This window comes from Marmota flaviventris, chromosome 10, assembly GCF_047511675.1.
Source record: "Marmota flaviventris isolate mMarFla1 chromosome 10, mMarFla1.hap1, whole genome shotgun sequence".
NCBI classification, from domain to species: Eukaryota; Metazoa; Chordata; class Mammalia; order Rodentia; family Sciuridae; genus Marmota; species Marmota flaviventris.
In genome coordinates, this window is record NC_092507.1 from 78,099,483 (window position 1) to 78,115,003 (window position 15,521).

The following is a 15,521-nucleotide window of genomic DNA, read 5'->3' on the forward strand; positions in this document are numbered from 1 at the left end:
AAATTGCAGAGGATGACTTTGAACTTGGGATCATCCTACTTCAACCTCCTGAGTTGCTGGGATTACAGGTGTACACTACCATGCCAGCTGTATCTGCATTTTAATTGCAATCTTTCACCATGAAGTTGTCGTTTGTGGAATTTTTCATTTATCACATCATGTTGGTGTTCAAAAGACTTCAGATTTTGAAGCAGTTTGGATTTCAGGCTTTTGAATTAGTGAAGTTCAATCTATAGTGGTGAAAGCAGAGTACAGTAATAGAGAATTGATGGTTTGGACGTGGGGAAGATGCCTGTTTCAAATGTGATTCTAACTAAATAGATCTGGCAGAAAAGGGATACAGGGAGGCTGGGGCTGTGGCTCAGTGATAGAGAACTTTCCTAGCACGAGTGAGGCACTGGGTTCGATTCTTAGCACTGCATATAAGAAACTGCCAAAAAATTTTTCTTTTTCTTTTTTCTTGGGCTGGGGATGTGGCTCAAGCGGTAGCGCGCTCGCCTGGCATGCGTGCGGCCCAGGTTCGATCCTCAGCACCACATATAGACAAAGATGTTGTGTCCGCCGAAAACTAAAAAATAAATATTAAAAAAAATTCTCTTTTTCTTTTTTTTTTTTCAGTGCTAGGGATTGAATCTGGGACCTTGTGCATGCATAGCAAGCACTCTACCAACTGAACTATATCCCTAGCGTCTCAGCACTGCATATAAATAAATGAATAAAATAAAAGTCCATCACCATCTTAAAAAATATTTTTTAAAAAAGAGGAAATCAGGAAGACTGCAAAAGTCCAGACGATGGAGCATTTCAAAGAACTGAAAAAAGGAGTATGGCTGGGAGCCTGGCATGGTGGTGTATGCCTTTAATCTCAGGGATTATGGAGGGTGAGGCAAGAGCATTGCAAATTCAAGGCCAGCCTGGGAAACTTGAGCAATTTCCTCTCAAATATAAAAAGAGTTCAGGATGTAGCTCAGTGGTAGAGAACTCTTGCTTAGCATATGCTAGGTCCTTTGCTCAATCTGCAGCTCTGAGTTTTTTTTTGTTTGTTTGTTTGTTTGTTTGTTTTTTTAAAGATACTTCTGGAGCAAAGTAATTGAGTCAGGAGAGTGAAAGAAGAGGTTAAAGAAACAGTGGACCAGACCGTGGAGGGCTCAGACTAGTTTAGAGGCTATGGCATTAGTTCTTGTGAGAGATGATGATTACTAGGTCTAGGGTTGTATTGGTGAAAGTAGTCAAAATTTGAGATTTATTCTGGAGGACAAGCTAAAGGATTTGCTAATAGATTGGGGTGGGTCAGGGGAGGCTAAGGGAAAGAAGGAAGTAAGAAAGATAGCTAGGTTTTTGATTTAAGCAATTTGTTAAATGATAGTGCCATTATTTGGTAAAAGGAAAGGTTTGGGGAAGAGGAAATTGAGGGATGGAAGGGGCTAAAATCAAGACCAATTGATGATCTCTTCTGTTGTCTCTTGCCTGGACTAGTTCTGAAGCCCCTTACTGGCCTTCCTGTTCGACTTCTGTTTTCTTTAGCCTTGTCTTTGCCTGCATTTAGAAAATAAAATTTAAATTCTTGTCATTATTAAGAGCCCTATATAACCTGGTCACCATTTTTTGTTTGCTTGTTTATTTTTCCTTTCATTCCCATTTTCTGTCCTCTGATGACCTCCATTCTTTTTTTAATTAATTAATTTGTTTGTTTTAGTTGTTGAAGGATCTTTATTTTTTATTTATATATGGTGCTGAGAATCAAACCCAGTGCCTCATGACATTGAAGGCAAGCGCTCTACCACTGAGCCACAACCCCAGCCCCTGACCTCCATTCTTGATTTAAGAATATCAAGCCATTTCCCATCTTGCAGGTCAGATGTCATCTCAGAGGCTTTCCCTGATTGTACCCACAACTCATGATACCTTGCTTTCTTCGTAGTAGTTAGTACTTGCTAAAATTACTGTCTTTTTTTTTTCTGTTTAGTCAACCTCCTTTAGAACATACACCCTATTAAGGCAGGGACTTTTTCTGTCTTGCTTACCACAGTATCATGATTTGAACAGGGTTTTTATGCATGATCTGACGATGTTTCTTTTTTTTTTTCTTCATCTCTTTTTTTTTTCTTCACCTATTTCTTAACCATCTTTTTGTGCATGATAACATAGGTAATGTGACTAATTTCTCCAATTTAAGAAATTTTCATTACTTTTGTCTCAATGTATATAAAATATTTTTGTCACCTCTTTTTTTCTTTGTAGATATACGTGACAATAGAGTGTATTTTGACATACATACATCGGGTATAATGTATTCTAATTAGGATCCCATTCTTGCAGTTGTACATGATGGGAAGTTTCACTGGTCATGTATTCATATATGACCATAGGAAAGTTATATCCAATTCATTCTACTGTCTTTCTTTTCCCCATCCTCCCACCCTTCCCTTCATTCCTCTTTGTCTAATTCAGTGAACTTCTGTTCATCCCTCCTCACCCTCCTTATTGTGTTTTAACATCTGCATATCAGAGACAACATTTGGCCTTTGGTTTTTGGGGACTGGCTTATTTCACTTAGCATGATAGTCTTCAGATCTAGCCATTTACCAGCAAATGCCATAATTCCATTATTCTTTATGGTTGAGTAATATACTTCATTGTGTATATATGCCACATTTACTTTATCCATTCATCTGTTGAAGAGCACCTAGGTTGGTTCCATAGCTCAGCTATTGTGAATTGCTATAAACATTGATGTGGCTGTGTCCCTGTGGTATGTTGATTTTAAGTCCTTTGGACACACACACACACACACACACACACACACACACCTAGGAGTGGGATAACTAGGTAAAATGGTGGTTCCATTCCCAGTTTTCTGAGGAATCTTCATACTGCTTTTCAGAGTGGTTGCACCAATTTGCAGTCCTACCAGCAATGTGTGTAAATACCTTTTTCCCCACAGCCTCACCAACATTTATTGTTACTTGATAATTGCTGTTCTGACTGGAATGAGATGGAATCAGTGTGGTTTTAATTTGCATTTCTCTAATTGCTAGAGATGTTGCACATTTTTTCATATATTTGTTTTTCATTTGTATTTCTTCAAATTTCTTCTTTTTTCCCATTTATTTTTTATTAAATTATTTATTCTAATTTGTTATACATGATGGCAGAATGTAATTCATTTCATACACATATAGAGCACAATTTTTCAAGTCACTGATTGTACACAAAGTCTTTTCACACCATTCATGTCTTCATACATGTACTAGGGTATTGATGTCTAACTCATTCCACTATCATTCCTCCTCTTTTGTCCCCTTCTTTCCCCTCACTCCCCTTTGCCCTATCTAAAGTTCCTCCATTCTTCCCATGCCATGCTCCCCCAACATTGCCAATATGAGTCAGCATACTCATATCAAAGAAAACATTCGGCCTTTGGTTTTTTGAGATTGGCTTGCTTCACTTAGCATTATATTCTCCAACTTCATTCATTTACCTGAAAATTCCATGATTTTATTCTCTTTTAATGCTGAGTAATGTTCCATTGTGTGTGTGTGTGTGTGTAACACACACACATATATATATACCAAAATTTCCCTATCCAGTCATCTACTGAAGGGGCATCGAGGTTGATTCCATAATTTAGCTATTGTAAATTGTGCTGCTATAAACATTGATAAGGCTGCCCCTTTGCCCGTCTATTGGTTGGATTATTTGTTTTGTTTTGGTGTTCTTTGAGTTTTTATATATCATACAGATTAATGCTCTATCTGAGGTACAGGTGGCAAAGATTTTTTATCATTCTGTAGGTGCTGTCTTCACACTCTTGATTTTTTTCCTCGACTGTGAAGAATCTTTTTAGTTTGGTACTATCCCATTTTATTGATTCTTGATTTTACTTCTTGTACTTTAGGAGTCTTGTAGAGGAAGTCTGTTCGTAAGCTGACATGATGTAAAGTTGGGTCTACATTTTCTTCTATTAGGTGTAAGTTCTCTGGTCTAATGCCTAGGTCTTTGATTCACTTTGAGTTTTATTCAGGGTGAGAGATAGGGGTTCAGTTTCATTCTGCTACATATGGATTTCCAGTTTTCCCAGCCCCATTTATTGAAGAGGCTCTCTTTCCTCCAAAGTATATTTATGGCACCTTTGTCTAGTATGAGATAACTGTATTTATGTAGGTTTGTCTCTGTGTCTTCTCTTCTGTACCATTGGTCTTCATGTCTGTTTTGGTGCCAATACCAAGCTGTTTTTGTTACTGTAGCTCTGAAGTATAGTTTAATGTCTGGCATTATGATGCCTTCTGTTTCACTTTTCTCAGTAAAGGTTGCTTTGGCTATTCTAGGCCTCTTATTTTTCAAAATGAATTTCATTACTGTTTTCTATTTCTATGAAGAATGTCATTGGAATTTTAATTGAATTAAATCTGTATAGCACTTTTGGTAGTATGGCCATTTTGACAGTATTAATTCTGCCTGTCCAAGAACATGGGGGATCTTTCCATTTTCTAAGACCTTCTTCAGTTTCTCTCTTTAGTGTTCTGTAGTTTTCATTGTAGAGGTCTTTCACCTCTTTTGTTAGATTGATTGCCAAGTTTTTTTTTTTTTTTTTTTTTTTGAGGCTATTGTGAATGGGATAGTTTTCCTCATTTCTCTTTCAGCTGATGATGATCAGTGTATAGAAACACAATTGATTTATGAGTGTTAATTTTATATCCTGCTACTTTGCTGAATTCATTTATGAGTTCTAGAGGTTTTCTGGTGAAGTTTTTTTGGATCTTCTAACTGTAGAATTATGTTATCAGCAGATAGGGATAATTTGAGCTCTTCTTTTTCTATTCATATCCCTTTAATTTCTTTTTCCTAGTTGCTCTGGCTAGAGTTTCTGTTTTTGTTGTCTTTATTGAGGTTACAATTAAGTAGTCTTTTCTTCTATTATAATTAAGCAGGATTGCTATGTATGGTAATTTTTATGTGAAACAATAGATTCCATATTCATTTGGTATCAATCAATGTAAATTAATTAGAAAAAATTGTCTTATTATTTTCTCCTCAGATTAATGATGACACTCAAGTATGAAATTTCTTTTAAAGGATTGTGCCTCCAAATATTTTTGGTGAGGTCTGCTGTTGTCTGCATTCATCATTTTATGCACTGCCACATACAAAGAACTAGTGTTAGACTGGGTTGGGTGGTGCACACCTGTAAGTAATCTCAGTGATTCAGGAGGCTGAGGCAGGAGGATCACAAGTTCAAAGCCAGCCTTACCAACTTAACAAGAATGTGTCTCAAAAAATAAAATAAATAAATAAATAAAAAGGGCTGGGGATATGGCCCAGTAGTTACGCATCCCTGGGTTCAATCTCCAGTACAAAAAAAAAAAAAAAAAGGTAATATGTATTTTGAAATAGCACAAAAATATTTTAAAATCCATAACTTAAAAACAAACTTGTGACTAGCTTTATGTCTCCAGATATAGAGGGTCTAAAAATATTATTAATACTTCAATATTTGACCTCTTGCCAGGAAAAAAATTCTCAGTCTTTTGTAAAAGGGAGAAAATTTTTTCCATACATTTTTACTCTTTAAAAATACTTATACTGTTATAATTATGAATTTATTTGTAATTTTACATAAAATACTTATTTTCTATTTTTATTTACTAAAAAATATTTGTGCATAAAATGTGAAATATTAAAATGAGAAAAATAAAAGTATTATATAATTTTAAAAATAAAATAATATACTAAAATGGTGTATTGTAAGTTGCTACTATGAAAAATGAGATGGGGTTCCTCAAAATGTTAGAAATACAGTGTTGCAGGTATAGCTCAGTCATAGAGTGTTTGCCTGGCATGCTTGGGGCCGTGGGTAAGAGCACACAGCCAAACACAAAGGTTAAAAAAAAAAATTAGAAAAACAATTGCCATGTGATCTAGCAATTTCAATTTTGCACTTTTGAGTATATATCCAAGAAAATGAAAGGCAAGGTAATGAAATATTTGTATATCCATGTTCATAGCAGCATTGTACACAATGCCAAAAGTTAGTGTGACATTGATTTATGAATGGATAAGCAAAATGAGATCTATATACGCATAGTGTAATATTATTCAGCCTTAAAAAGAAGAAACTTCTGACACATACTACAACATGGATGAATCTCTTACAGAAAAGTCAAATACTGTATTTCCCCCCCATAAAATACCTAGAGTAGTCAAACTCATAGAAACAGGAGAATGGTGATGTTGCCAGGGGCTGGGGAGAGGCAAGAATGAGAGGTTGTTGTATAATTGGTTAGAATTTCATTTTTCCAAAATGAAAAAATTCTTGAGATTGGTTCCACCAAAATGTGAATATATTTGAACTGTACACTTAAAATAGTTACAAGGGAATTTTTGTAATGGATTTTATCATAAAGAAAGAAAGAAAGCTCCACAAGTGATTAATATGCAACAAGATTCAGAACTCAACATTGATTTAATGTAAACAGATATATACTGGCAGAATTTTAAAGCTGTTTTCTAAAAAGAGACCATTTGATAACCATACTTTTTATTTTACATATTTACTAGAGATATTTTGTGTACATTGTTAGGACCTTTGCTCTTTTATCCATAAAGTAATAATGCTATCCAGGAATACTATATTAGATACTATCTTTCTGAAATACTTAGGAAATTTAGATAAAATATTTAAATAAAAATTTAGTATTATATTTTCATGTGCAATCAGAATAAAAGCATAGCATTTGAATATTTGGCATTTTAATTTAATGAATTTAATTAATTTTCATTTTTAATTTAATTATTGCTTGGTGCTGAGAATTGAACACAGGACCTGTACTTGCCAAGTACATGTTCTACCATTGAGCTACACTCCTGTGATTTTTTTTTTTAATCGCTTCATTTAAGTAGCCAGAAAAAAGGAAAAAAAAATTAGCCAGAAAAAATCTTTTCCTTTTCTCTTTTCATTGAATTAACAATCATAGGATACCTATGTACTAGTGGTATCTTTAACATTCCCTGTTGTTTCTTTTTACTAGGGATTTATAGAGTTTTCCTGCTAAGACCTCAATTTGTGGTTTTGAAAGGCAAAAAGAAATTCTGTGAAATGTTGAAATAATTTAAACCATCTAAGACTAAGGCATACATAATGAAACAACTTGTACTATTTGTATAGAAAAAGGTTAGTATTTGTTTAAAAATTCATCATTTGAACTTTTTTTCTGTTTTATGATGTATTTTAAAATATGTTACCTCTATCTTTTGAATAAATCTTCATATCCTATAAAAACACATTTTTAAAGTGCTTCTAAGGTACTCAGTTTTTGTCTTTTTCAGGACATGTACTTGTAAACATTAGAATATCAGGCTTTGAACTAGTTAAAAATGTCTCTGCCAAGTCGACAAACAGCTATAGTTAACCCTCCTCCACCAGAGTATATAAATACTAAGAAAAACGGGCGATTAACAAATCAGCTGCAGTATCTACAGAAAGTTGTCCTAAAGGCCTTATGGAAGCACAGTTTCTCTTGGCCTTTTCAGCAGCCTGTGGATGCCGTGAAATTGAAGTTGCCTGTAAGTATATTTATAATTATGTTAATTTAAATAAAGAAAAATCCTTAAAATTTCTGTAAGACATAACTACTCTTTAATACTATAAAATATATTTAATAAACACTAAAGACTATCTCAATGAGTATTTTTTCCCAAAGAATTCACTTTTCTGGACATTGACATTCTTAACTGTTGGTGATAAATTATAGTACATGTTTTCTTGTTAGAGCATATGTCACTGGCTTTTTTTTCTGTCTTTTTTTAGTACTTGTTGAACACAGGGGTACTTTACCACTGAGCCACATCCCCATTCCTTTTTATTTGGGGAAGAGCTTTGAGGAAAGGTCTCACTAAGATGCTGATGCTGGCCTCAAACTTGAGACCTTCTTGCCTCAGCCTCCTTAGTTGGCATTATAGCCATGCACCACCATACCCAGGTGTTCCTTGCCCTTTTTTTTTTTTTTTTTGGTGCCAGGGATTGAACTCAGGGGGCACTTGGCCACTGAGCCACATCCCCAGTCCTATTTTGTATTTTATTTAGAGACAGGGTCTCACAGAGTTGCTTTGTGCTTTGCTATTGATGAGGCTGGCTTTGAACTCGTGATCCTCCTGTCTCAACCTCTGACGATACTGGGATTACAGGCATGTACCACCACGCCCAGCTGTCCCTTGCCTTTTTGATGCAGTGTACTCATGAATGTCACCTTCTTCATGAGTACTTATTTGGATCATGCACAATTTGACTTTAGGTTTGTCAGAAACTTTTAGTCATCTGATAATAGAAAGTTGAGTAATTATAAATTGAATAACTGGGATTTTATTCTGGATCTGTCAGATTCCATAAATACTAGTTAATTTTTTACTTTTTTTTTTTTTTAGCATCATGCCTTTGTATTTTTCAGGGACAATTTTCTTAATTTTTATCTTCTTTAATCTTTACTGGCTTTTTCTTTGCTCTTAAAAAATGATGTGACAATCAGCTTTATTTTAAATTACTAAAGATTCTGGCTTCCAGATTTTTAAAACTTTCAGCTTTTTAAAGGTAATTGCTCTATCTAGTTACAATATATAGTTTCATGAAATTTCTTTGTATCATTTGTTATAGTGGGCTTATTCTTGCTAATACTTAGAATTGCTTCAAAATCATAGGACTATTATACCATTATTAAAAGACCAATGGATTTAAATACAATTAAGAAGCGGTTGGAGAATAAATATTATGTGAAGGCTTCAGAATGTATAGAAGACTTCAATATGATGTTCTCGAATTGTTATTTATATAACAAGGTATGTAGACCTTATAATTATACTGCTGATGCTTTGGTATTATGTATAGGAAAGTGTGTAAACAAGTGTGCTGATTTCAGATTTCATGTCTTTATTAGGGACATTTTTCATATTTTTAAGAATGATTTCACTGAATGTTATAATTTTCACACATCAACATTTGTTCAGTCAATTTTACTTGAATAGCTGGAATAGTTGTTTGTTTGTTTGTTAATGAAATACCAATGATAACTGGTTTCTGGTAAGGTATTTAAAATTATGTTCTACTGCATTCCTGCTATTTTATTTATAAAACTGATGCTTGCCAGGTGCAGTGGCACACACCTGTAATCCCAGTGACTTAGGAGGTTGAAATAGGAGTTTTACAAGTTCAAGGCCAGCCTCAGTATCTTAGTGAGATGCCCAGTAACTTAGCAAGACCCTGTCTCAAAATTTAAAAAATGAAAATTAAAAAAAAAGGACTGGGGATAGCTCAATGATAAAGCACTCCTGGGTTTGATACCAAGTTCCAAAGAAAAGAAAAGAAAAAGGGGAAGGGAAAGGAGAAATTTTTCACAGTATAGATCACTGGCCATCCATTACCTAAGAAGATAAACAAATTGCATACCCAACTCCCCAGTAGTTCAAGGGACTGAACCCAGGGCATTGTACATGCTTGGAAAGTGCTCTACCACTGAGCAATACCCCCAGCTACAAAATGCATACTTCTAAACTTCCTGACAAGTTGATTTGAAGATCAGACACCTTCTTTGTTGTAGTCTACTAGCAGTACTTGAAATCATGTTAATGTATTAGCCTGTATCATGATGTATGTGAACATTTTGAACTAAATCTTTTTAAAAAAATATTTATTTGTTTAGTTTTACGTGGACATAACATCTTTATTTTTATGTGATGCTGAGGATCAAACCTAGTGCCTCATGCATGATAGGCAAGCACTCTTCCACTGAGCCACAATCCCAGCCCCTTGAACTTAATCTTCACATTTGTTTTTATCTATAAAATTGGATTTTTATATTTGATTCTGCCTCCATGTAGTATTCTTGTTTCCCAGAGTATTGTGTGCTTATCAGTTACATGGTATCTATATATTTTTATGGTATCTATATATATATTTAAAACTTCTATCTAATTTAAAAAGGAGAAACCTACCTATTTGGTATTTAGTTTATACAAAATCACCAGTGATATTAAAACATAATAGAATTTTTTGTTTCCCAAGGTAACTGTCAACAAACACTACCTTACGTGTAAATATCTGAAGCAATTAACTTGTAAATTTTAAAAAAATAAGTTCCGATGGTTATGAGTATCATTATCAATTATTTTGTCTTTATTTATTTATTTGGTATTGGATTAACCCAGAGATGCTTTACCAGTGAGCCATATCCCCAGTCCTATTTATTTATTTATTTGAGTCAGGTTCTCAGTTAGTTGTTGACGCTGACCTCAAACTTAAAATCATCTTACCTTAGGCTCTCCAGTCTCTGGGATTACAGGCATGTCCTACCACACCTGGCTAATTTCGTCTTAATTTAACAGCAATTCTAGATGCTTATTTTACATTTAACATTTATTTATTTATTTATTTACTTACTTATTTGGTACTGGGGATTGAACCCAGGGGCACTGAATCACTGAGATACATCCCCAGCCTCTTTTGTTTTTGTGTTTTGAGAAAGTGCCTCACTAAGTTGCTTAGGGCCTTGCTAATATGCTGAGGCTGGCTTTGAATTTGTGACCCCCCTGCTTCAGCCTTATATTTAACATTTTAAAATAAAGTTGAACCAGGTGCAATGATGTATGCCCAGCTACTCCAGATTGCAAGTTTAAGGCCAGCCTGCCTGAAGAACTTAGTGAGAACCTGTCTCAAAAATAAAATAAAATAAGGGCTGGAGATGTAATTCGTGGTAAAGCATCCCTGAGTTAAAATAAATAAGTTATAGTTTTCCTGAACTACCTAACTTAGAAATACATGTTCCGTTTCAGGGTGTTTCTTTATAAATTTTTTTTCCTCAGTGAAGTAAACCAAGTGAAGACTTCTAAGAAAATAGTTAAGATTTTTAAATTGAGTCAACACTACAATGTCACTTTGTTTAGTTAATTAAAAATTTAATCACTTCAAGTCAAACCTTGGAATATTTTGCTTGACAATGAACAAGTTTATTTTATCCTCTTTGAAGTATAGAAATTCTAATTTCTATTATCTTTTTGTATTAAGAGAATTAGTTGAGTTGTAATTCTTTGGTGTTGGGGCATTCTGATCCTTTTTAGAAGTTGAAGGTTTAGGATGCTAGAATTTTAAATATGAATTGCTTCACTATTTTCTAAATTTTATTTACAAGAGATAAATATTGTCTAGGAGAACTGTATGGCTACCCTCTATAAAGTAGACTGATTCAAGAAATTTGGTACAATCATCATATTACTATCCTTATTAAATATTTATTATATTTCCTAGCCTGGAGATGACATTGTTCTTATGGCACAAGCTCTAGAGAAACTGTTTTTACAAAAATTATCTCAGATGCCACAAGAAGAGCAAGTTGTGGGTGGTAAGGAAAGAATAAAGAAAGGTAAGCCAGGAAAGGTAAATTGTTTATGTTGTCTATCTACCTTTAATTCCTCTGTATATGTGTGTGTGTGTGTAATGGAACTAAACATAAAATCATTCAGAGGAGACAGACATCCAGATGTCATATTACATTCTGCTTTATTAGGATGTAGTAATCAATTCAGTCTACTAAACCTTAATCTCAAAGATGATTATGTACTAGTAGGGAAGATTGCATTGATTATGGGCTTAAAACCAGGTTTCCTGTTATATAGTTACATTCATCTAATAGGCACTCAATAAGTTATAGCTGCCATTATTACTATTTTCAGTGGATCTTGTTTCTATGTCCTGTACTGATGAGAAGACCAAAATTGCAAAAAAAAAAAAAAGTCCCTTATCTAAGAATGAATTGTAACTGTTAAATCTCAGATTTTTTTCCTAACTACTGCCCAGCCCCAGTACAGAAGATTGAACCTGGTATGATTACAGTCTTGCTTCTCTATCACTGAGCTGTATCCCCAGCCCTTTTATTTATTTACTTTTTAAATTTTGAGACGTGATGTCACTAAGTTGCTGAAGCTGGCTTCAAATTTGCAATCCTTATACTTCAGCCTGTCCCGGTGGTTGATGGTTGATTGTAGCTACTTGTTTCTGATGCTCAGAGACCTGCTAGGAGCTTAAGTTTCCTTCAGCCTAAAGTTTTTTGACTCTTTTTTTTGTCAATATATATTTGAATGTTTGTCATACATAAGGCACATATTGTGAGGTTACAAAGAAGTATGACCTCTTTAACTCTCAAGCTAAATTTATATTTTAGAAATAAAACTTATAAAATAATAATGTAATGCATTATGATAAATGTCAGCTGAAATTACATGTAGTATGTGCTGTGTTGCAAAAGAATGATATATAGATTTGTACTAAAAAAGTTGAGGAAGGTTTTAGAACTTGAGTTGGCATTGAAGGACAGTAGGGATTTGGCTTTAGACTGGAAGTCTGTGTTTACAAGTAACTTCTTGTAGAAGCCTTCTACTGCCAGATCCCCTCAGGAATAGAAAAAACAGCTATATGTGATAGTTCAACTAGCCTAAAATAATTTGGATACATATTAATAATTTATGGCAAAGAAAATTAGGTATATTAAATTTAATTAATGTTAATTTGTTGATCAAATATTTGAAAATGTGTTTTATGCCAGAACACTGCTTGGGAACGAAACAAAAACTGTGCCATCTTGGGGTTCATGGTGTAATAGGAAAAGAGAAACTGATAGTTTCAGTAGAGGCCTCATTGAGAAGTTAAGATTTGAAAGAACATTTCAGGCAGAGGGATCAGCTGGGAGAAGGCCTATAACAAGATGTATCTCCTCCATCACCCTGGACCAGTGTCTTTGTTTATGATCACAGATTTTGCTTTCTTCCTTGCCTTCTCAATATTTTCATTCCCTTGGTAATTCCTTTTCCTTCCTGCAGCATTAATCTCTCTTTGTCTGTGGGGTTAATCTCATTACTCTGTGTAATTGCTGTACTATCTCATTTTTAAAATCTTCCTTTACCAGTATGCTTCTTCACTTTCTTTAGTATAGGTTCAACCTTTACTATACTACCAAAAATATTCTTGTAAGTCAGGGATACTTATAGTCTTCATGTTGTAAAATCTGTGTAACATTTCTGTTCTCATTTTCCTTGAACTCTATCAGTATTGTTTTAGAAGGCTATTGTCTTTTTTCAGTGTCTTTCTTTATTTCTTGTATACACTAATCATGTGGGATAATTTTTCATTCTGTAGTTCTCTTGGCCTTATTCTATTCAACCTTTAAATATTGTGCTTTTGAAATTTTGTTGTTGTTAAAATACTGGAAATAGAACCCAGGGGTGCTCTACTCCTGAGCTACATGCCCAGCCCTTGTATTATTGTTATTATTTTAAGACAAAGTCTTGCTAATTTCTCAGGCTAGCCTCAAACTATCCTCCTGCCTTAGCCTCTTGAGTAGCTAAAATTATGGATGTGCACCTCCATGCTCAGCTCCTGACAGCTTTTTTTTTTTAAGATGTAAATATTCTTTTTCTAAATTTGCATAGTCATCTTCTCTAAGCAAAAAAAACCCAAAATCATTTTTTTCTTGTTGGGTGCTGGGGGGGGCGGCGCAGGGATTGAACTCAGGCACTTGACCACTGAGCCACATCCCCAGCCCTATTTTGTATTTTATTTAGAGATAGGGTCTCACTGAGTTGCTTAGTGCCTTGCTTTTGCTGAGGCTGGCTTTGAACTCATGATCCTTCTGTCTCAGCCCCCGCCCCCTGAGCTGCTGGGATTACAGGAGTGTGCCACCACACCCAACTAAAAACCATTATCTTTAAGCCACCCACCTTCTCCACTTGGATGTCTTATATACATCTGACTCAAAACATGTTTGCAGTGCGTCAATAATCTTCCCAAGACATAAAATGGCACCAGTGTATGCACAGATATGTTCAGTTGATCATAATTCCTTTTTTTCTTTCTTTCTTTCTGTCTCACACATTGTGTTCATGAGTCAGTCATTTGGATTCAACCTCCAAATTGCTCCCCCTGCCCTTTTTTTTTTTGTGGTGGTATTGGTGGTGGTAGTGGTGTTGCTGCTTCTGCTGGGGATCACACCTATGGTCTCATGTGTTACTGGCAAGTCCTGTACCACTGATCTACATCCTCAGTCCCCCAAATTTCCCTTGTCACTGCCTAATCCAAGCTACCATTTTCTTACTTTCAGTTATCTTGATTATCATGCTGTTCTTACATAATAGCAAAATAATCTTGTAAAAATGAGCTGAAATATGCATTTACCTGCTTAAAATTTGTCTTTGGCTACCCATAGAAGAATGAAATATAAATCTCATACTCTGACTTTTATGATCTGGTTCTTACCCAACTCTTCATTCTTATCCTGTTATATTCCACTCTCTTGCTGCTGTGTTGGAAACTTAGTCCTCAATGGAACAGTGTTGAGAGATGAGACCTTTGGGAGGTGTTTGGGGAAGAGCCCTCCTGAACGCATCAATCTATTCACAAATTAATGGATTATTATAGGAGTAGCATTGTTTTAAAGGCAAGCTCTGTGGCATGCTTGCTTCATCTTGCCACAGGATGCCCTCTGCCATCTTAGGATATAACACCAGACCCTCCCCAGATGTCAAACTAGTGCCATCCTCTTCCCCAGCCTCTAGAACTACGCATCATAAATAAACCTCTATTCTTTATAAATTTTCCAGTTTATAGTATTAGATTATAATAACAAAAAATGCACCATGACAGATTTCCTATGTTGATTGTTTTTGTATACTGTTTTTGGTTTGGTTTGTTTTGTTTGGTAGTCCTATGAATGAAACCCAGGGTCTTGTGTAGGCTAGGCAAACTCTACCACTGAGCTACATCTGCAGCCCTTTCTATTTTGTTTTGAGACAAGGTCTTGCTAAGTTGCCCAGTCTCAAATTTGGCAGTCCTGCTTCAGCCACTTGAGTAACTGGGATTGTAAGCATATACCACCAAGCCCACAATTAAGTGACATCTTAATTGTGACCTTTAGAGAGGCCTCTCTTGGTCTGGGGATATAATTCAGTGGTAGAGCACTTGTGTACCATATGTAAGGCCCTGGGTTTGATCCCCAGAACTGGAAAAAAAAATGTAAAGAGGCCTCTCTTGGTTATCCTTTATATAGTAGATCTCTGCTTTAATGTGATCAGGATCATATTTTTTTCCTTCCTAATACTTTGCATGTCTTATAATCAGTTTGGTGACTTATTTTTGTCTATTTCTTTTCTTTCAAGCTGAGGATTACACCCAGTGCCTCACACATGCTTTGTCATTGAGCTACACCCCGTATTCCTTATTGTGCCCCAGGACCTAAAGTAGTACCCAGCACACAATCAATAGGCATGCAATATGTATATATTATGTTCTTGTATACTGAGTACTATACTTAGGCATAAGTGATATTGCAGTAACCAAAATAAAGTCCCCAATAGATGAATGGATTTTTTAAAAAGTTGATATATAAGATCGGGGAATATTACTCAGCCTTAAAGAAGAATGAAATTATGGCATTTGCCAGTAAAGGAATGGAGCTAGAGAATATCATGCTAAGCAAAATAAGCCAATC

The 15,521-nt window shown here is 34.9% G+C and overlaps 1 protein-coding gene across 1 annotated transcript in view; it reads left to right on the plus strand.

Moving 5' to 3' along the window:
• The first annotated feature begins 7,374 nt into the window (after positions 1 to 7,374).
• The window catches only part of Brdt (bromodomain testis associated), a 48,604-nt gene continuing 40,457 nt past the window's right edge, over positions 7,375 to 15,521 (plus strand). The window contains exons 1-3 of the mRNA XM_027935109.2: positions 7,375 to 7,563; positions 8,692 to 8,829; positions 11,291 to 11,405. Coding sequence (XP_027790910.2) covers positions 7,375 to 7,563; positions 8,692 to 8,829; positions 11,291 to 11,405 — 442 coding nt within the window. The remainder of the gene's footprint in view (positions 7,564 to 8,691; positions 8,830 to 11,290; positions 11,406 to 15,521) is intronic.